The sequence below is a fragment of the Brienomyrus brachyistius genome, chromosome 12 (assembly GCF_023856365.1).
Source record: "Brienomyrus brachyistius isolate T26 chromosome 12, BBRACH_0.4, whole genome shotgun sequence".
NCBI classification, from domain to species: domain Eukaryota; kingdom Metazoa; phylum Chordata; class Actinopteri; order Osteoglossiformes; family Mormyridae; genus Brienomyrus; species Brienomyrus brachyistius.
This window is the reverse complement of record NC_064544.1, coordinates 4,719,086-4,741,965: the sequence shown is the minus strand read 5'-3', so window position 1 is coordinate 4,741,965 and position 22,880 is coordinate 4,719,086. Positions and strand designations below refer to the sequence as shown.

The 22,880-nt window shown below is 46.4% G+C and overlaps 1 protein-coding gene across 5 annotated transcripts in view; it reads left to right on the top strand.

Annotated features, from left to right (window-relative positions):
• The first annotated feature begins 12,192 nt into the window (after nucleotides 1-12,192).
• Nucleotides 12,193-22,880, top strand: part of LOC125705302 (LIM domain-binding protein 2-like) — a 53,266-nt gene continuing 42,578 nt past the window's right edge. For 4 of the 5 annotated variants that reach the window (XM_048971787.1, XM_048971785.1, XM_048971786.1 and 1 more), the window contains exon 1: nucleotides 12,193-12,408. In XM_048971787.1, coding sequence (XP_048827744.1) covers nucleotides 12,268-12,408 — 141 coding nt within the window. In that variant the 5' untranslated portion in view covers nucleotides 12,193-12,267. Of the gene's footprint in view, nucleotides 12,409-13,980; nucleotides 14,010-22,880 lie in introns of those variants that run through there. The other variant, XM_048971788.1, reaches the window with a different exon arrangement.

The window sequence follows — 22,880 nt, the reverse complement described above, 5'->3', positions numbered from 1 at the left end:
TCTGTGCGTGTTTGGGGGGCTCTGCGTGTTTGGGGGGCTCTGCGTGTTTGGGTGTCTCTGCGTGTTTGGGGGTTTCTCTGCGTGTTTGGGTGGCTCTGCGTGTTTGGGAGGCCCTGTATGTGTTTGGGTGGCTCTGTGCGTGTTTGGGGGGCTCTGTGCGTGTTTGGGGGGCTCTGTGCGTGTTTGGGGGGCTCTGTGCGTTTGGGGGGCTCTGCGTGTTTGGGGGGCTCTGCGTGTTTGGGGGGCTCTGCATGTTTGGGGGTTTCTCTGCGTGTTTGGGAGGCCCTGTATGTGTTTGGGAGGCTCTCTGCGTGTTTGGGAGGCCCTGTATGTGTTTGGGTGTCTCTGTGCGTGTTTGGGGGTTTCTCTGCGTGTTTGGGAGGCCCTGTATGTGTTTGGGTGTCTCTGTGCGTGTTTGGGGGTTTCTCTGCATGTTTGGGTGGCTCTCTGCGTGTTTGGGTGGTTCTGTATGTGTTTGAGAGGCTCTGCATGTTTGGGGGGCTCTGTGCGTGTTTGTGAGGCTCTGCATGTTTGGGGGGCTCTGTGCATGTTTGGGGGGCTCTGTGCGTGTTTGGGGGGCTCTGTATGTATTGGGTTTATATGCTTTCCCTGAGTTGTGTGGGTTTCCTGCTTCAGTCTGAAGATGTGTGGCAGGATGAGTTGGAAATTGAGTTTTATTGACCAGTTCAGTTCAGTCCAGATCACAAGGATTTTTTTTTTGTTCACTTATCCCATCATTCTCTCTGCCCTCTGCATGCACACATACAGGTGAGAACAAGGCTTGGGATCTGAGTACGAGGTCAGCTGTTTATCCAACTGCTGCATTTTTGGAAGGGGTCAAGGGCCTTCGCTCAAGGGCCTAATAAAGATGTGGTTACTCTGCTGAGAGTGGGGTTCAAACCAATAACCTCCTGATCATAGGCACAGGGGTCTAAACACAGACCACATTCCTGACCCTTAGTCATGGAGGGTGGATGGATATGAACTTTCCTCTGGGATCAATAAAGTTCATCTAGTCTAATTTTATATATATGTGTATATATATATATATATATTAGACTAGATGAACATTATTATATATATATATATATATATATATATATAATGTATATATGTATATATATATAGTGGTGGAGGGGTTTGCGTGTTCCAATAATCCCAGGAGCTAAGTTTATGCCCCTGGTAGGGTCACCCAAGGCAAACAGGTCCTGGGTGATGAACCAGACCCCTTATGATGAACAAAAACATTGCCCGGAAGCAGGTCATCGGGGCCCCCCCCTGGAGCCAGCCCTGAGCTATGGTTGAGTATGGTTTTTGTTCTGGCCGTAGAACAGTGGACCAGCTCTGTACTCTCAGCAGGGTCTTGGAGGGTTCATGGGAGTTTGCCCAACCAGTCTACATGTGTTTTGTGGACTTGGAGAAGGCATTCGATTGTGTCCTTCGGGAAGTCCTGTGGGGAGTGCTCCGGGAGTATGGGGTTCCGGGTTTCCTTATAAGGGCTGTTCGGTCCCTGTATGACCGGTGCCGGAGCTTGGTCTGCATGGGCGGCAATAAGTTGGACTCGTTTCCGGTGAGGGTTGGACTCCTTCAGGGCTGCCCTTTGTCACAGACTCTGTTCATAGCTTTTATGGACAGAATTCCTAGGCACAGCCAGGGTGTAGAAGGTGTCCGGTTTGGTGACCTCAGGATTAGGTCTCTGCTTTTTGCAGAAGATGAGGTTCTGTTGACTCTCGTCTGCAGCATCGCGTGGACATCAGGGGCAGTGCCTCTGGACTGGCAGACCAGGATGGTGGTCCCCCATACAGTTGAGTGTGCTCCAGCTATAGGGGGATCACACTCCTCAGCCTCCCTGGTAAGGTCCAGCAGGGTCTTGGAGGGTTCATGGGAGTTTGCCCAACCAGTCTGCATGTATTTTGTTGATGGAACGGGAGCTCAACAGGCGGATCGGTGCAGCATCCGCAGTGATGCGGGCGCTGTATCAGTCTGTCATGGTGAAGAAGGAGCTGAGCCAAAAGGCAAAGCTCTCGATTTACCAGTCGATCTACGTTCCTACCCTCACCTATGGTCATGAGCTGTGGGTGTAAAGTAAAATCATTAGGACAGTAAAATCCTAATGTCGCGCTGCAGCTTCGAGTCCAAAGGGGATGTGAGTCACCATCAGCCCTGATGTGCTGTGGCGGGCTTGGGGTGGGGCTCAGCAGCCCCAGTGCACTCCAGGCCGCCCCCCCCCCCCCCCCCCCCCCCTCCTCACCGTCCTCCGTGACCCTGGCAAGCTGTGTGTCTCAAAGACAGGAAATCCGCTCCTATTATCTGAGACCCTCACCTTTGATAGACCATCCTGCATGTCTCTGGGCCCCTCGGAAATGATGTGATTGGTTGAGAGGAGCTGAGGTTCAGTCCGGTTACCGGCCACACAGCAGTCATCCCTTCAACGTGTGTTTTTCGAGAAATTTAGCTTCACTACCATCAGTAACGAGGGAACTTGATCTCCTGCCCCAAATAGCGGCTGGCTTGCACACAGCACATTTTCTTTCTGTGATTCTTGTTCTCCTGGCTTTACATGCAGTACCACAGGCCAGCACTTAAATGTGCTACGGATTAAATTTTACATTTTGGTTTTACTTTTTGGTTTCCTGCCCTGGCAAGGTTCCCATTTCTATGCACTTTTAGTTTCCACTGATATAAAAATCGTATCACTCCCATAGCCTTAACACCCATTTCTATTATTTCGTAATAAAATTTCATCTGAACAAAAAACCAAACCTTTCTAATTTGTACCGGATTAATTTTCTTTATATTTACCAAATTTCATATGGAGTGCTTGACCCTGACACCGAGTCAAGTAACATAATTTCAGGATTTGCAGGTCATCATTTGAGTCACCTGACCAATCCGGTTAGAGATCGCCCCGCCCTGTCTGTAAACACACAGACGATGCCTGAGCCTTTTCCTAAACCTAACGCTCTCGGTGGAACGCCGGCATTCTCCTGATTGGCCGGCTGTAAGCCGTGTGGGTAAAATTCCACTCTCTCTGTGGGGCAGCGTTTTGCACTAACCAATTCCCGGGGGAAATTGCTCCACGAGTTCTCCAGACTGCTTGGCTCAGGCAAACTCGTGCTTATTAACTGACCAGAGGGGGATGGGAGGCAAGGTGGGGGGGGGGGGAGGGGGGGTGTGCGCGCATGTGTGTGTGGGCCGTGCTTCTGTGTGACCTCGCAATGGTGCAAAAATGGTGAAAAATGTTCAGGCTTGAAGGTGCAGCAGCTCTGGGCTGTGAGCCGTATCGTAAGACTGTGATGTGAAAAGATGCTTACTGCAAACTGCAAGCAAAATCAAGGTACTTTGTAGGCATTTCTGAGCTTTTACCCTCTAATATCTGTTATCAAGTTTAATTTTTACGGTTATTTTGGCACTGTATGTATCACTGTTGGAAATGGAGAATGTGCTGCAAGAAATTGCACTGATATTGTGAATAATATGATTTATGTCTTGCAAATCTCTGTTCTGGGCCTTTTTTATGTCTGTACACCATTTACCACCTTCTGTCCTGTACTGTACTGTTTCGCCATGGCATGGTTTACAGACGGCCACTGCTGTGCTGTAGAACCACCAGAAAACGCTCACATGTTGTGGTTACTGCGTGGTGTCATCGATCAGCCCTAGTAGCTGCTGCGAATCCCGGACCGCATCTCCCACCAGCGGCCGAGGGGAAGGAGCCGGGACAGGGCAGCACGGAACTAACCAAAGACCTCACTTGTTTCTTCGTAATGATGTGCCCGATGAGGTGCACTGCATCGTTACAGGACACTAGTTGTTTATGGTAGCCGTCAGGTTCTGCATTGCAGAAAATAGCGTGTCGTCTGTGATGCGCAGCGCAGGTGCGAGTCTCGAACATGCCGTTTTCACTTTGAGTAACGCTGACGCGGCGAACGATCTGTGCATTGGGGAGAACAGGGGATGCATGAAGTGTCGCTCCTTGTTTCATGAATGGCATAATAAAAATAAGAAAATGGGTATAAACAGCTGCTGCCCTTTGCAGTGCTTTGCCTCGTAAAATGCAGTGTAGGGTGTTACTCAGAGGCAAACTGCAGCAGAGCATTTATATTTGGCATTATTTATATTCTGTGTTCATCTCCAAGGAACCTTAAGATTAAGATGGAGCTTTATTGATCCCGGTGGGGGGATGGGGGTCTTTGTCCAGTAGTACAGAAAAAATAAATAAATAGGAGAATCAATAATATAAGTGGAAATAAATATCACAAAGGATAAAATGAATAAAAATAGATAATAAATATGTGAAGGAAAATTAGTAATGTAGTGCACTTTAACAATAAATAAGGAACACTACAAACAGTGGTTGTTGTGGACGTCTTACAGGTTAGAGCAGATAATAAGATCATTGGGCGTTAAGCAGACAGTGGCCGTCAACAGGAGCATCTGCAATAAGTGCGTTGAGTTGACAGCCAGAGGAGATACTGAAATATCACTCTGAGATGTGAGCGTGCAGCACGCAGGCTCTGCTAAGCTACAGCGGATGTGATAGCTTGGCCATCTCCGGCTGTACAGTCAGCTATACAAGAAGCGTCAAGAGCAGACCCTGGAAGTTCTCGTACTGCAGCTTCATGGATTTGCTCTGGATGCAGCCATCTGGAGTTTGGGGGCTGATGTGAGGTCTGACGAGATGAGTTCTGGGTCCATCTCTGAAGAGCCGGAGGGATTTAGCATTCCTGAGGGGCCAGGGGGTGGGGGCAGGGGGGGGTCGTTCCAACCCACAGGCCCAAGGTCAAAAATATGCGGGATTTTGATTTGACTTTTTAGACAAAGGAACTCTCCGGGGGCCTGAAGCGGAGGGGGGTGGTGACCTTGCAGGGCTTTAGGCTTCGATGGGGTCTTGCAGATATGGCAGTGTGCTCCCCCCTTGGCAGCCTAGAGCGGCAGTAACCATCAGACCAGTAAGTGATTCTGGCAAAAAGCTGCTGTGGATTCTGAGGTGTTGGGGGGGGGGGGGGGGGGCTGCATTTCTGTGCAGCACTGCGCTGGGATCCGGAGTCGGCTTTGTTAGCAGGTCAGAAGCCCATTTCACTGTAAAGGCAGTAAGGAGCCAATGGAAACGGATGCGATAAATTTGAAGTATGTGAGGAAAGTGGGTGGAGTCAAATTAGCCTGGTCTCCGCCTCCTTAGCAAGTTTGCAGTGTGAGATATATATGAAATAAGAAATATAAATAAAATGAAAACCTTATTGATTCCAGAGGGAGATTCTTATGCATGCAGTAGCGAGATAACACGCTCACAAACATTTAGTGCAACACAAGACACAGTGCAAATACGCACATACATTTATATGGAGTTTTTACATATAGATCTCAAGTTCTCCCAGTATAATACAGATCATCTGGATGACAAGGCTGACAGAAACGTGTATTGCTAGGGGTGAGATGTAGCGCCCCCCCCCGATTTGAGAAGGGTGGTGCAGGGGTGGTGTAGGGGGTGCCACTTAATTGTCTGTGAGGCGAATACAAACTGCTCTGTTAATGAACTACTAATTACAGTTGTTTATTTGTTCATTCGTTTTATTTATGCGTTTGCTTGCCAACTTCACTGGAGCTGCCAGTGATTATTTGATGTGCCTAATAAATCCTTTATGATATATGCTAGAAACTGATATTGGTTTTCCAGCTGCACATACATAATATCATGAAAATCCGACACTTTACCATTGTGAGGTTTATATATGGCCTTATACCTGCCTAAACAGTATCATAAACAGTGTCAATGCAGGTCTGATCATACAGTTTTACAGTGATGTCCCTACAAACCATGTGTGCATTTTTCAGATTTGACGCATTGATATTAAAAGTATAATTTTACTCCAAACATTGAATAACTGGGCGACCAGCGTTGTTTATCTTTAATCTTTAACATTCTGTTCAGGTTATCAGCATCGGTTGACTTTGTTCTCTATGAGGTATTAGAATTTTATGGCTAATGGCACCGAGCACTTTAAATGTCACCCCTGTAAATGGTAAAGGCCATTGTTTTCGTTGCTGCGCAGATGCAACCTGGAACTGGCTTAGTCTCGGCGCCGCACTGATGCTTTGGGGGTGACCTGTAACAGAATGAGTCATAAAGAAAATGAAGAGAAATGGATTGTGAGGGAGAAAGCAGACCTGCAGCTGCAGTGGGTCCTGCAGACAGTGATCGCCGGACGCGTGAGATTTCTCAGTCCATCATAACCGATACCAAACAGAAGCCATACAGAGGGCATGGATTCAGGTCCAGGTCCCATTGAGGCATCGAGAAGGCATGGATTCAGGTCCAGGTCCCATTGAGGCGTCGAGAAGGCATGGATTCAGGTCCAGGTTCCAGTGTGGCATCGAGAAGGCATGGATTCAGGTCCAGGTCCCAGTGTGGTGTCGAGAAGGCATGGATTCAGGTCCAGGTCCCAGTGTGGTGTCGAGAAGGCATGGATTCAGGTCCAGGTCCCAGTGTGGTGTCGAGAAGGCCGGGCCCCAATCCGGGCCCTCGCTGCTCTGGATTTGCCTCAAGTGAAATGAAGACTTTGTGCATTCAGTCCAGCTTCGGAGATTTCATTACCTAATAATAGCATTGCAATCGCCATCCGGACTCTCCTGATATCATTTACGGGCGCTGTTGCACTTGGCTCATTAATATTCCAATTAGATACTTTGGCACATTATTGGGTGACGACGTTAAAGCCGTGGGATGCAATGAGATTAAGAATTAAAATGATATCACAGCGGACCTCGTAAGGGGTTCAGTCGGTAAACCCCAGACCAGCCGCCTTTTTATAGCTCCAGGCCGATGTGAGTTTAAACGGTTTCATCTACCAGCTGAGACCCGACGGATTAAAAGTTAGATAATGAAGGTCTTTGTTGGAAGTTCAGAGTTGGTCAAACCTCCACAATTTCCAGCTAAACATGCAGCGGTTTATTGGTGGAGATGATTCGTTAATAAAAATATGTGAGAGAGAAGAAATGCATGGGGGGAGGAGCATGCTGGGATGTGGGGAGGGAGTCGGGGGGGTCCAATCCCACAGGCCTTAGCTAACTATGGAGTGAAATGATAAATGGGAACCAGAGAGCGACCCATGCGTCCATGAAGGATGGACCCCCTCTGGACAGCATTGGTCTTCACCACTCAAACTAGGCCAGCTTCACCGCCGGCGCCCCCTGTCTGAGACAAAGTGAAATCGCCTGGCTAAGTCAGCGCCCCCTCAGAAGATGGTGCCCTAGGCCAGCTTCACCGCCGGCGCCCCCTGTCTGAGACAAAGTGAAATCGGCTGGCTAAGTCAGCGCCCCCTCAGAAGATGGTGCCCTAGGCCAGCTTCACCGCCGGCGCCCCCTGTCTGAGACAAAGTGAAATCGGCTGGCTAAGTCAGCGCCCCCTCAGAAGATGGTGCCCTAGGCCAGCTTCACCGCCGGCGCCCCCTGTCTGAGACAAAGTGAAATCGGCTGGCTAAGTCAGCGCCCCCTCAGAAGATGGTGCCCTAGGCCAGCTTCACCGCCGGCGCCCCCTGTCTGAGACAAAGTGAAATCGGCTGGCTAAGTCAGCGCCCCCTCAGAAGATGGTGCCCTAGGCCAGCTTCACCGCCGGCCCCCCCTGTCTGAGACAAAGTGAAATCGGCTGGCTAAGTCAGCGCCCCCTCAGAAGATGGTGCCCTAGGCCAGCTTCACCGCCGGCGCCCCCTGTTTGAGACAGAGTGAAATCGGCTGGCTAAGTCAGCGCCCCCTCAGAAGATGGTGCCCTAGGCCAGCTTCACCGCCGGCGCCCCCTGTTTGAGACAGAGTGAAATCGGCTGGCTAAGTCAGCGCCCCCTCAGAAGATGGTGCCCTAGGCCAGCTTCACCGCCGGCGCCCCCTGTCTGAGACAGAGTGAAATCGGCTGGCTATGTCAGCGCCCCCTCACTGTCATGTCCTGCCCTGTCTGACCCTCCTGTTTCCTCCCTACTGTGGCCCTAACAAGCCACGCCTGCTAATTGTCTGCCCTACCTCTTGTTCCAGCCCTCGTGTGATTCACTCCAGCAGCCCCTCGTTTGATCCCTCGTTAGCCCTGCTTATAAAGTGCTTCCCTGCCTTGTGTTCGTTAGTCCCATCATTGGTGTGACGAGTCCCAGTCATATGTGCCTTTCCCAGTTTGATCCACTCTGATCTTGTTTTCAGTTCTGTTAAGTTTTGCCTTTCTCCTCATAAAACTTTCTTTGTTTGAATCCCGCTCCCACGTCCTCGGTCCTGCCTCGCGCCGTGAGAAGACGCCGTCCCACACCACTGCACACAGCAAGTCGCTCTCAAACGAGACGAGAGGCAAGTTACTGCCCAGATCTGCAGATCAAACATACCGTGTGAATGGATGCATTTTTTAATTACTCCTGATGTCTCCTAATCACTTATTTGTGTCTCTTGGCAGTTATCGTCTTTTGCCTTTGTTTCTGATCTGAACACTTTTAATTGCTCCCATGCCTTTTGTGATCCCATTTTCTGTAGCCTATTATGCATTATTTTTTACTCTCTAAGCTTTGTCTGCTAGTTTTTTGCCGTTCTCAATATAACACTTGGTAAATTAGTCTAAGGACATAAAATGCCCCATTTTTTCTCTTTTCTTTTACACCTTGTTTACAATTGACGTATATTGTGAAATAATACATATATATTAAGTGCAGTATAATTTTTGTGAATAATATTATCCCCATGGTTCATTGGGAAAAATTCGAATTCTTTACACAATTGCTGATGTTTCATTTATCAAGTAAAATACTAATCGAAGGAGGTGTTCCATCTGTGTATTAATTTTGCTTTACGTTTGGGGGGGGGGGGATTTCAAAGTTTTTGCCTTTCTTTTTCTCCCACCTCCTTCCAGTGAAACAAAATCACTGGAGCCGAAATGCAAATGAAGCCGCGCGCAGTTAGGATGCTAATGAGATTCTGCGCTCCGACATCTTCCGCTTATTTCATTCATATTCAGAAAACATTTACACACTAGGCGAGGGGCTGCCTCTCATTTCAGCCAGCCCTCCTTATTTGCCCACTGCTGCCTCTCTCTCGTTTGTTAGTCTTTTTTTTATAATTTTTTTTTTTATATAACCGATTTCTACATGTCAGTCGCGACATCTTCAGCACGCCCACGCAACAAAGAGACGGTGTGAAACGACGACGGGAAGTTCAACTTTAATATGTTCGTTAGTATTATCAAAAGTAATGAGCGTGTTTTATCCCTGCTTTATTCAGGAAAGATATGTATGTACCGGCCGACGCTTTAATGCCGTTTTTCCGGTTTGTTGTTCAGTGTTTCTGCTGATACTCTTAACTATTACTCATCATTTGTCAGACCGTTTAAATAAGTGCCAGAAACTCCCCAGGCGACTATTTTACAAATTAAACTGTCTTGGCAAATGTAGAGACGGAATTGAGGTGAGCAATCAATTAAGACCCATCTTGAAATGTTGTCATTTCATTACTTCTGGACGGCAAATTGCTCCGGTGTTTATACACAAATCAGCGGCATGTGGAAAGTAATCATTTTAGTCGCCCTGAAACCAGAAATGTTTCACTTGTCCCTGTAAAACGCGGGATATTATTGCAATTTCAAAACCCAAATCAAGTTATGCGTATGCCTAATTGCAACTCCATTGACTGCAGCATCACCCCACCGGCCTCCTGAGTTCTGGAAGACTTAAAACAAATAGGCCTGTAGTTTTGTAAAAAAAAAAAAAAAGTGATTTAAATCCAAATAATCGTATATTTGGGCATATTATAATGATCCCTAACTGAACACAAACAAAAAAAAAATACAGACACATGTACTGTAGTTGAATATACTCTGCAGACCACATACACATCTAAAGGGACCTGCTATGTTTGGACACATATGACATGACAAGGAAACTTTTTCTGGTTTAGCGCTAGCAGTACAATAATATGCAACAATGCAAATAATAGTGAAACGAAGTATTTTTATACTCACAAATGAGCACTGCTAGTATTGTTTCTGACAAAATTATACCCGGAGGGAACATATTGTTTAATTTTGAGTATTGTAGTAATTGACCTTAAGAGTAGGTCATGCTATAAAACACAGCCCTTTTTTGAAAGCCAATTATTCTGCAGTAACTGCAGTAACTGGTTTTAAACCTGCAAATCAGCTGTGATATTGCAGCACGTTACCATAGAAACATGACAGAGAGACTCAGACATGAGGGCCCGTATGTGTCCTGACCCATTTTGATTTGTCTTAACAAACATTTAATCTTGTACATTGCGGGATTTATTAAAAAAAAAAATCACTATTTTATATTTAGGTTTAATATTTGTAATCTGTTAAATTCTGATTAAAGGAACTTGTGTCTATATGTGTGTATTCCTTGATTTTTGCAAATAAAGTGTGTTAGAGATGTAGGGGGGGAGATCTGTATGTTCATTGCGTATTCATAGGAACCTAAGACCACTTTGTACAACCCTTTGTCTGTTTTGAGTTATGGCGAAAATTAAACTTTAAAAATTAAGAATGTTAAATGTGATTAGACCCTGAAATCATTATCTATGATTGTAGGGGTGTGGCTTAAGTTGGTGTAAAACAGTCAAGCATATTGCTGACCTGCCAAAGCAGTTGTTAACGAGTCTTTCATTTAAAAAATTTCCACTAGCAATTAATCAGTTGAGCCCATGACTGAGGTGGGAATCTGGAGAATGATAACTGATTTCTGGTTTATCTGTACACTCGCATGGCAGCGAAAAAAGGTTTGGGTTGAACCTGTATTTTCTGCACCCCGACTCCGGTCTTTTTCTGTGGATAATACGTATCAGACTGGGCAGTGCAGAAGTGCATTTGGGAGTTCAGGAGTAATTAATCACGCAGAAACAGGCATAAAGACGATGTGTGCAAGCCACCATCAGCTGCTGGTCCGTCCCACGCAGCACGGGCCAGTGTAAAGTTACACGGTGCTGACGCTGAGATTACCAGAGTAAAGTAAGTAAACATCCATAGGCATTAACTTAAATTCATGGTAGCACTTTCTAAATACGCATAAAAGCCTCACAAAGCTCATACCACGAAGAAAAGTCTGAGATCTTCTAAATGCCGCTGCCAATGCACTATTAACAAGAAATGAAATCTGGTCTAATGGGAGCTCGGCATCTTTTCACTCCTGGTCTGTGGCGATGTAACTATTATCAGTTACGCTGGATCTTGTTATTTGTAAATCTGACCTCCATTGGGTTTAAATACACAGGGAATTTTTTTTCTTTTTTTTGTTTTCTATGTTCTATTCCGTCTTATTTTAGTATTTAAATAAGGTATTTTCCAAATGTCTCCATGTCGTACAATTTTAGGCTTTGCTGTGTACCTTTTGTAAAGACTCGCAATGGCCTTTTTGTGGTGAGTAAAGCGCTGTCTTGTAACACAGTGATTGTAACACAGTGATTGTAACACAGTGAGAAGCTGTTTTGTAAATATAGCCCAGTGCCTTCTGAAAGGACGCAGTGAAATGCCAGTGCAATGCTAATATGACAGATGAGAAATGATTCCGAATGTGGAGCACATCTGTAATGTGACTAATTAGTCTCCCTGTTTCTTTGACTGCGTTTATGTTTTGTGTTATTTTTCGGTGCATTGTGGTAGCAAAGGGTGTATGTCCATTACGCAGACTGACAGTATGAGGGTGACTGTCAAGAAAAACGTGATAAAAACCGCTTTTTACACTTTTTTTTGTGAACTCATAACTTTTGTACTCTGTACGCCATAATGTAATATGTTAGGCCTATAGCCATAAGTATTTTTTATTTAATGGTATAACGTTAAATGGAAGAATTGGGAGAATTAGTAGAATAATAACTGGTTGTTTCATTGTGATAATGAAAGACTTTGCCCTGCAAAGTTTTCTTGTCCTCTTGCTAAGGGGGGGTGGGACATGCATCTGAATATGTCTCTTAAAACAATAAAAACGTAAGACAAACAGCGGGGAGGTTTTTAGTGCATGTTGCTGTGCTTGTTGAATTCCCTTTTTTTTTCCTTAGTAAGTAAATCCACATAGCGGCCAGAAAATTTACCCTTCAGCAAACTGCAACTCTTGGGGCAGCTTGAAGCCATTGAGCGTAACCCCCTCCCCGTCCTTCCCCTGACTGCTGCCCCTCCCCTCCCCCTCCCTCCCTCCCTCCGTACGCCGGCAGTGTGAGCAGCGCTCCGGAGCATCGCGGTCCATGTGCGCGGCGCGGATGCTGAGACTGCGCCGCATCTCCTGAACCGCCACCGGCAGCATGTCCACCATGTCCAGCGCCCCTCACGACCCCTTCTACTCGTCCCCGTTTGGACCTTTCTACAGGAGACACTCTCCCTACGTGGTGCAGCCCGAGTACCGCATCTATGAGATGAACAAGCGGCTCCAGTCCCGCACCGAGGTGAGTGGAGAGGTGAGCCGCGGATCCGCTCCGGTTCGGGCACAGACCCCGCGTCCGCCGGCACTGGGAAACGAATCCTTTCCGCATGCATATGCCGAACCAAAATGCATGCTTATACCCCTGATTTTGGAGACCGGGCAGTGCGCGAAAGCACCTCCTTTCTTAGCATCGGCATTCTTACCCCTTACATTACTCTGTCTTTTAATAGGAATAAAACAAACCCACATGGCTGAACAAATGCGAAACGGACTGCAGTGAAATAAACGCACAGTCGAAGCAGAGAACTTCGAGGTTTTTGGTCTAAGCGGATCCTAAACGTACTGGCATGCAGGACGGGAGGCGAACTAAACAATCGAAAGTTTGCGGGCACCTGGGCGCAGCGGCTGCCAGTGTCCTCACTGCCTGTTTTACTAAAGCTGGATTAATACCGTTTGTGTGATTTCAAACGCAGGCATGCAGACAGAAAGCCTGATGTCCGCTATAACCGGCCTTAATGGAGAAGTTACTGTTTTTTCTTTAATAGTTCCTAGAAGAATGGAGCAGTTCTCTCTCTTAACATACCACCTGTTTATTAGACATCATATGACATTTATTGTTATATAATTATGATCTGTCATCGGATCACTACATATAAATTCAGCCAAAATGAATCAGAATCAGGTTAAATCGTTAGAATGGCTGAAATTGCTCCGCAATACACACAGGCTACCTGTTGCAGTTTGCAGTTCTACACCATCGGCACTGATCCGTCCCTTGTTAGCCTGGAGCCTGGATGGCCGCTTAAATAAGCAGGCGGGCAATCAGAGAGATGTGCGATTTAGTGACGGTGTGGGGTCCAGGGATCATGTTTTTCAGGTACTGCTGGGTTTCCCGGGGGCGCTGCGTGCTGCCTTTGCCTATCCATCCGTCTCCGGCAGCTGCTAATCCAGGCAGGATGGGAAAGCATGTTTTACAGGGATCTGACACACAAACATCCCGCAAAAGATGGTTTAGAGACGTTGGTTTGCTGGAATCAAATGTTCTTGGATCGCGTGTGGAAACTTACCGGGCAATGGAAACATGCAAATAGCACATACACCTCAGTGGGGCGGGAATTAAATCCTCAGCCCCCACTAATCACTGTGCCACCATACTGTCCTTAACGTATGCTATATTTAGAATTTGCGCGTATATATTTTAAGAAAAATAGCACATTTTGAGTTATGTTGAATGTTAGAACTGAAACCTTAATCTTGTACAAATATCACCTGGAATATTTTAGGGCATTAATTGGGTTGAGATTGTGAAGGTTCTAAAACGAATTGCTCCATGTGTGTTTTATAAAAAGACAAAAAAAAAAGTGAACAACAGCTTCTAAAAACAGCCCAGTTCTGCGTGCGCAGCCTAATCCCATAACTGTAGCGTTGTGTTATGTTTTTAGATGCTTGTAAATCATGTCACCTATGGGATTTCAAAGGGCATTGTTTCTGCACATTGGGGGCACTGGGCGTACAGTACCTCTGTGAGCCACAGAGGGCGCCATAATGGCTCGGTGGTCCCGTTTAGGAGAGGCCTAGCAACCTGTAGGGAAGACTGGGGACTCATACGGCGAACTCATGAAGGTCACAGCAGTTCTTGGAACATTAAGAATTTACGTAGCTGAGTCCATGAGCACCGGTGTGACTGTTGAGGCAGAGCAACACGGACAAAATAATGCCCATATTTTATATTCAAATCTGTAGATTAACATATTATATATAGCAATTTATTAACTCCATTTTTTGCTCGACCCTGGAGACTGGGAAACAGCCTTGCATTATGGGTAAAAAACAGTGAAATGTCTTGGAATTGACTTAAAGGAAAAGACATTTTTTGTTATTCAACAAATATGTACAGTTGTGTGTCACTGAGAGTGAGAATCGTGCAGCAGAACTGAGGAGTGCGGGATTTGTCTTTGCGCGTCGTGTTGAGAATAGCATTTAATAAACACCGTTTATGCGTGGTCCTGTTTCGGGAGGATGTTCGTAAACCCCTCCAGAGAAAAGAGCCACTTAAAACCCGTTACAATTTCATATCATGGTAATAGCTAATAATTGTCAAAATTGTGCAAATAAGGGTTGCAGCCGATCTCCAGGAAAAAGAGAAATCCTTCGATGGATCTTTGCGGGGAAACGCACTGCTGAGATGTTGTGGGGCTGCGATGGAAAAACATGTTGCATTATTCATGAAGTGTAGCATGGGCACCAGACGCCTCCATTCTCGTGCATCAGTTACCTAGAAGGAGACATTAGCTCTATGTTATGTAGACCAGTGTGATTCTCATTTCCTAATCTCTGTGGTTTAATGGCCGGATGACGAACTTATTGATAGATAGAGGGGCGAGGACCTTACTGCGATACGAGGTATTTAGGTCAGCGACAGAAACTGGGAACTGGGATTCGTAAAGATACTGGAAAAACATGTCACGTGCAAGCAGATTTGAAAGCTCAGGAAACAAACAGAATTAAGATGGTTTTATTTTGACCTGCATTTAACAACATTCCTTTAGCGTTAAATATGAATATTTTTGCTTGGTGCTTTGTTTTAGGGCTGTCAGAATTCTTTTGCTATAAATAGGCAGTAATCCTACTATATGTTTTTATATGATTTGAGAATAGATGTCTACTCGTAGATATAGTTTATATGGTTATAACTAGGATAGATATTTAGCACTTTTACGTAGAACAGAGGGACGTCACACAGCATGAAAAGTCTTATCGATACATTTGTGTATAGAATTCATGTTTCATGTTCAGGAATTTTTCACCATTTCCTGCCAGTCTGGCAAACAGTTTTAAGGCTGATTGATTTCCCGAGTCCCTTTATGACGCTCCGTTGCCTGTCACCTGCACGCTGACATGCCGGACGCCGTCTTGTAGCTGTCAGAAAGGTTCTGTATGAACGACTGACAGTGACTGTTTGTGTCACGTCTTAATTCCGGAGCTTGTTAAGTCAGTAATGAAACTGATGCAACCTGCTGGTTAACTGTGTCTCTTTTGACTTTGCCTTAATGTCTGTGTCCTAAAAATGGCATGTTAATGTGTCTCAAGTACAGCATAGAATAAAAATATTATCAGCAATATGACCAAAGTGAACAATATTATATTTCAGTGTATGAGCCATCCCAGTTGCCACCCATTACCAAAAAATACGCACCCCTCGCCCCCGTATTTATTTACGCACCCCCTTCCGGTGAGCAAAATTCTCCAAGGTCTGGCTCTGCCCCTGGACTCATGCAGCATGTGTGAAGTTGACAATGAAGGGTCCTTTGACTGTATGCATGCTTTGTGTAATCAGAACACTGTGCGACGTCCCTGCTAAAGCCCAGTAGCTGTATAATGACACGCAACTGGATCCAAGTCAGTCACAGATCTGAAAAAAGAAAAAAATTTAGTCAACTGCCTGCTAAAGACCTTTGGCGAAATTGATATAATTCAGAAGACAAAACGTAATGTAGCTAAGGAGGCTGCCAGAGTACATGGGCAACCTCTGGCAAGCGAGTTTGTCATTCACAGGCGTCTGAATCATTTATGAATGCCTTGAAATGCATGGATCTGAAATGCATGGGCTGAGGTCCTGCCTAGCTAATGTTCTGCGGTTTGAGAACAGCACCTTTAATACGAGTTTTATGTAAGGAGATGAGTCTGGCTGTTTGGTTAATTAGGGCGTTTTTCTCCTGGTTTGGCTCTGGCCCTCTCTGTGGTGACATAATTAGCCCCCCTAATAGAATAGAATTTGGTGACTGTAGTTGACGGACGTGTCAGGCTTTGTGGTTTTGTTGTTTTTCCATACCTGGTTCCTCACAGCTGACCTGAATAATGAGATATGATTGATACCCAGAAGTGGTCCCACCTAAAAGCCAATGAACCCGTCATGGATTGTTAACTGAATCTAGGTAACTGGGGACAGGCGAATTGTGCGACTGGCACATCTGGCTGAACGGCGTCCCGGGCTGTCTGGGAACAGCCTTCTGTGGCCGATCTGGTGCGGGCTGGCTGTAGCCTGTGGATCGCCCAGTGATCTGAGGTAGCAAACGTAAAGGAGGCCGGAGCTCAATCAGCGGGGCGCATGACGGCAGACACGCAGTGCAGGTCGTAATTAATGAGGAGCTCGAAACAGTCTGAGGTGCTCGAGTGCAGAGCAACTGACGATTTTATCTGCTATTGGGGTCCCTGGAGGCGTGGAGGAGCTCCTTTGTTTGCGAAACCTTCACAGCTGCTTTCAGCCAGGTTGCATCAGGGTGCATTCTTTGAGAGCGAGTGCTTAAGTTCTGCATTTTAATATTGTTTTTTTAACAATCCTGCTTTAGGATTCCTAGAATTAATGGACGCTAAAAGTGGTTTTTTAGTGCAAAATGACCTCAGTTTGTCAGACGCGCGCTGGGCCGATGTTTGTGTTTCTTCCCGCTTAATTGTTAAAATGTCGAATTTGATTATCGCTTCTAGATTATCCCTTCGTTAACCTCGTTAAAAACACTGTTTTGCACGAAAATAGCCCCAGTCCTTTCATCTGTGTTCCCAGAGCTGTTATATGGGTGGGAAAATTGAAGAATTTATTTTTTGTCCTTCAGCAGAAAGTTTGCAAAAAAAGATGCACTACCTGCAAAATTTGACCTTTGATTTCTGCTTTTTTTGCCATGTTCTGCCTTTGAATGTGAAAATATTCTCTCCTTCTGAAAGCCTGTAACGTTGGTAGTACTGTAATCAACTTAAATTACTCATATGAAGATGGGCTGGAACAGCACCATCCCCTAAATCACAGGTAAGAGTCCCTCTATGTATGATATTTTCCAGGGTATTTATCAGTAAATGCGTCATCACCGGGTGTGTGTCTGCGGTCTCTGTCTAATGGAGCGTGTTATTTCAATCTTACAAGGAATTATAGTAATGTCCGCTTCGCAACAGCTCTGCATCCTGGCTACTTTACATAGAGCCAAATTGTTTTGTTTTAATGATCTGTTTAAATGGCACCGGCACTTAAATAGTTCAGTGACTAGATCCAACAATTATTATTGGATTTTTAAAATAATTTGAACGTGGTTTTGAGTACCTCTCCTCTGCTCCTTTGGAGACTCAGACTGGGCCCATGATACAGGTCATACCTAATTGCTGACTCGTTCCTGGCTGGGATCTGTTTGTTCTTCTATCCTACTGCCGAGGAATCCATCTCGCTTGAAAAAAAAACACTTTTTAATGCAAAACAGTTTGCGGCCATTAATTGGGCTGTTGAATATAATTAATGGTCTGTCATCTGAAATGTAGGTTCCAGCTGTACTTATAATGTTGTTACTCTGTTTAAATTAAAAAAAAATATATTTTAATGCCATAGTTTGGCTTGTGCATCCTGGTAGTCCTGCAGCTATGGAGGTCAAGGGGTGCACACACAGGCATACACACACACACACACACACACACACACAGACGCAGACGCACATACACACACAGACACGGGAATTCACACACAGGTGCACGTACACATGCACAGACAAACACACAGCATGGACATGCACAGGGACGCGGGAATGCACTCTGACACACACACACACAGACGCAGACGCACATACACACACAGACACGGGAATTCACACACAGGTGCACGTACACATGCACAGACAAACACACAGCATGGACATGCACAGGGACGCGGGAATGCACTCTGACACACACACACAGACAAACACACAGCATGGACATGCACACACACACACAGACACCCCCACATGTATGCACACACACTAAGCCTGATCAGCATTCACAGAGTGACTTTTCATGGTCAGCATCAGTACAAGTACATTAACATAAACCATTAAAATTCGGCTGCCAAGTAACCACAATGTTGTAATTATTATTATTATTATTATTATTATTATTATTATTATTTATTATGCCCCTCCCACAGATGAACCTGTACTTTATGGTCCTGTATGTTTGCTGGGTGTGGATATACCCTGGACATCCGCACTGGTACCCCTGCTGAATCTGGAGGGCGCTACCTCCAGGTCACTCAAAGCCTCGGTGTCTTTCTCTCGGGGACGTGATATGCGGTGGCTTCGATTTTCCAGGTTCCTTGCAGGTCTGATGACAGGGGGCGTCGTCCTCAGTGGCCCAACAGAGGTGACTTTGGTGCTTTTGATAATGGGCTTTCAGATCATATTTTCTTGTCGTCTCATTAGAAATCCCATCACTTATTTCCAATGTGGTCTTAATGACGCCAGTTATGATTCCACTGATCAGAAGTGCAAAGGATGATGCCACAACAGAAATTAAAGCAAATATTAACTGTCTGGAAATCCTTATGGTAGCAAAGGAGTTTTATTTCTTAAGGTATTAAAATACCATTACAAGCGCTTGGGACTGGCTCCAGGCTCGACACGAGCCTAACTGGGAAGATGGATGGATTATTATGGTACCTTTCAGTATTATGTTAATAAGGATTATTGTATCTGAGCACAATCAGACGGCACACTCAGTAACTGCTGTTAACTAGTAATTACTGCAGGTACTCATCCATATCCATATCCTTATCTTAGCAGGACAGGGCACAGGGCTGGGGTACACCCTGGACGGGATGCCGGTCCATCACAGGGCACGGGGCCGGGGTACACCCTGGACGGGATGCCGGTCCATTACGGGGCACAGGGCTGGGGTACACCCTGGACGGGATGCCGGTCCATCACGGGGCTCGGGGCTGGGGTACACCCTGGACGGGATGCCGGCCCATCACAGGGCACGGGGCTGGGGTACACCCTTGATGGGATGCTGGTCCATCACAGGGCTCGGGGCTGGGGTACACCCTGGACGGGATGCCGGTCCATCACGGGGCTCGGGGCTGGGGTACACCCTGGACGGGATGCCGGCCCATCACAGGGCACGGGGCTGGGGTACACCCTTGATGGGATGCTGGTCCATCACAGGGCACGGGGCTGGGGTACACCCTGGACGGGACGCCGGTCCATCACGGGGCACGGGGCTGGGGTACACCCTGGACAGGATGCCGGCCCATCACAGGGCACGGGGCTGGGGTACACCCTTGATGGGATGCTGGTCCATCACAGGGCACGGGGCTGGGGTACACCCTGGATGGGATGCCGGTCCATCACGGGGCCGGGGTACACCCTGGACGGGATGCCGGTCCATCACGGGGCACGGGGCCGGGGTACACCCTGGATGGGATGCCGGTCCATCACGGGGCTGGGGTACACCCTGGACGGGATGCCGGTCCATCACGGGGCCGGGGTACACCCTGGACGGGATGCTGGTCCATCACGGGGCACGGGGCGGGGATTCACCCTGGACGGGATGCCGGTCCATCACGGGGCATGGGGTACACCCTGGACGGGATGCCGGTCCATCACGGGGCCGGGGTACACCCTGGACGGGATGCCGGTCCATCACGGGGCATGGGGCTGGGATACACCCTGGACGGGATGCCGGTCCATCACGGGGCACGGGGCCGGGGTACACCCTGGAGGGGATGCCGGTCTGTCATACACAATCACATTTTGGGTGATTTACAGACACCACTTCGCTCACCTGCATATCTTTGGACTGCAGGAGAAGCCAACGTACATGGAGGAAACTCAGGGAAAAACATGTGAGCTGCACACAGAAAGAGTGGATGGAGGGTGGAGGGGCCTGTTCCCATTCAGACACCGTGCTACCATTACTTATTATTCATACACCATTATTCATTCTCCATATACCATTACTCATTCATATACCATTAGTCATTGTCCATGTACCATTACTCCTATGAAACCTAAATAGGTCTGCTTTAGAGGTTGACATGCTACTGAGACTACCTTTGTATGTAAGGTATATAAAAAACATTGACAGTTAGTTGGCTTAAACATTAAACTACTCATTTTAAAAACTGATATCATTCAGTGAGTCTGCGCTTACATATAATTGAGAAATAGGGTTAATGTTTATCTCTTGTGGATGTACAGAACGTGACCTTTGCAAAGCCGTAATGTTCGCAGTCCTCAGATTTTCACTCAGAAAACGTGACTTAATATGAATTTAAAGTTTTTCATAAGCTGGTTCTAGTTTTTTTTTTTTTAATTATACCATATTTCTTCCAAGGCCTTTTAAAACTATTTTAATACCCAAATGAGCAAAATTAATTTCATACCTTCCAGAACCCTGATCATCAGTCAGATCAGAATTAATCATTTTTCTATTTTGATGTGCCAGTTTTAATTCATATTTTGATGTATTCCACTTTGTTTGGATTTGTTTATTTATATATTGTAATTGATTAAATTAAATTTAATTGATTTAACATTAAGGCTCTTCAGAGTAATAATTTGGCAGTTATGTGCTTGTATCGATCTGTTCTCCTAAACTCAGGCAGGCTGCGTAACGCATTTGACCGGACTGATGTATAACACACTGTTGGCCTTTTCTGTGCGATTCCTCTCCCTCCCATAGGCTGCAGGATGGACAAGTAAAAAACCCCTTTTCTGAGAACAGCTTTTCTTCGTTTATTTCTATTTGTTCTATATGTTAAATATTAATCTGTGAGCCCAGGCCTGTCAAATGGATTTGGTCAAGTTGCGTTTTCAGTGGAACATTCCAGAAAGTTTTTGTTGTGAGAGGTGTGGCACTAGCATGGAGTCGGTGCTGTTTCGCTGACGTTCCCTATATGATTGATGTTCCTTATTAGCATGGATACCCTCCTGTCTGATGTTGGTCCATGTTTGACGGACGTCGTGTTTCTGATCGGTAGCAGTATGGTGGCAGCACTGGACTCCGGGAGTGAGAGGACGTGGTCATGTTCGCCTTGCCAAGTGCTCCTTAAACCTCCACCGCAGGGTGTAGAGTATTTAATAACATAAGATTAGGCCGGCATTAAAAATAAATCCAAATGCATTGCTGTAGCTTTCTAGCCGCGACCCTTTTCAGGAAAACTTTGATGTATTGATTAATTGTCCAGACAGGGAAGATGGTTAAAAATCAATATGCAGGTCAGTGAGAGAAGAGAATGTTTGTGCAGAGTAATTTGACACGTTTCTATATAGAAGTCGTATCAATTTCCCATATCGACGTTATAAAGTAGGGGGAAAAAAAGGAAAACCGAAATGGAGACTGCGCACGGACCCGACTTCAGTGTCGCCTGTACTTCCTAAGAATGCTTCATGTGAATTTAAAAGTAAAGTGAATTCTCCAAAGTCCGCCGAACGGCATGTACCTGCCGATCTCTGACGCCATCTCCGCCATCGATTTGGTCTTGTTTGGGTCGCGCTCGCTTGGTCTTGCTATGCGGCTCATATTTTCGGGGTTCGTGTCTGTTGACTTTCCCAAATTGCCTGTATAGCTTGACAACACGAGCAGAACAGAATCGCCTTTGGGAAGATGACTGGGCCGCTGCCCAGTTTGTTGGAAATGTCTTTCCAGCAATAGATGTTATCCCATAAATGTGTGGCGGCTGGTTTTGTATGTGAAGGTCATGGTCATGTTCAGGAGACAGAACTGAAAGAGAGTTGGAGTTAAGTTACCTCTCGGTCTTTTCTTCTATGAAGTGTCTGTGCCCAGTATCGGCCCACAGTCATACTGGGCCTCGCATGCTGGCGCCCCTCTCTGGCACTGGATGGTGGGAAATTATACTGGGGTGACACGCTAATCAGAGGTGGGCATTTCAGGTTCTGAAAGTAGAGATCCAGACCAAGATTCTGTTTCAACCAACCAGTTGAGTCCTCTGCCACTGTGACTCTATATATTCGACTGGCCTGGTTGAAACAAAATCCTGGTTTGGATTTTTAGATTCTGGCCCTGAAATGTCCACCCCTGATGGTAATTCATGCAAACTGCACTGGCTGTACAGGTGGGCCAGCATTGTCTCCTCGGTCCCCCCCCCCGAATCAGCTGCTTTCCACTTGACCTTTATGTCGTCCTGAAACGGCCGGGGACAGACATGGCGTCCTGCTTGTCCCTAATGTCACCATAGCAGCATGTGTACACATCCTTTCATGCTGAAGGGATTATAACGCCTTTTTTGTAACACTGTGCTATATCCACTGCACCCCCATGCTGCATCCATAACACTGTGCTATATCCACTGCACCCCCGTGCCGCACCCATAACACGGTGCTATATCCACTGCACCCCCATGCTGCATCCATAACACTGTGCTATATCCACTGCACCCCCATGCTGCCCCCATAGCACAGTGCTATATCCACTGCACCCCCATGCTGCCCCCATAGCACAGTGCTATATCCACTGCACCCCCACATCACCCCCATAACACTGCATTATAAATTGACGTACATTATTACAGCAATATGAGACTGAAGTTTTTGGGAGGACCCTGAGTCCGTGCCCCCAACCCCACTCATGGCCGTGGTGACTGAAAGGACACCCCCCCCGTACTGGCTGTCATTGGCGCGGTGGTTGGTGGCCTGAGACAGACATACCCCCATTGGCTTCCATTGGCACAGTGGGCGGTGGCCT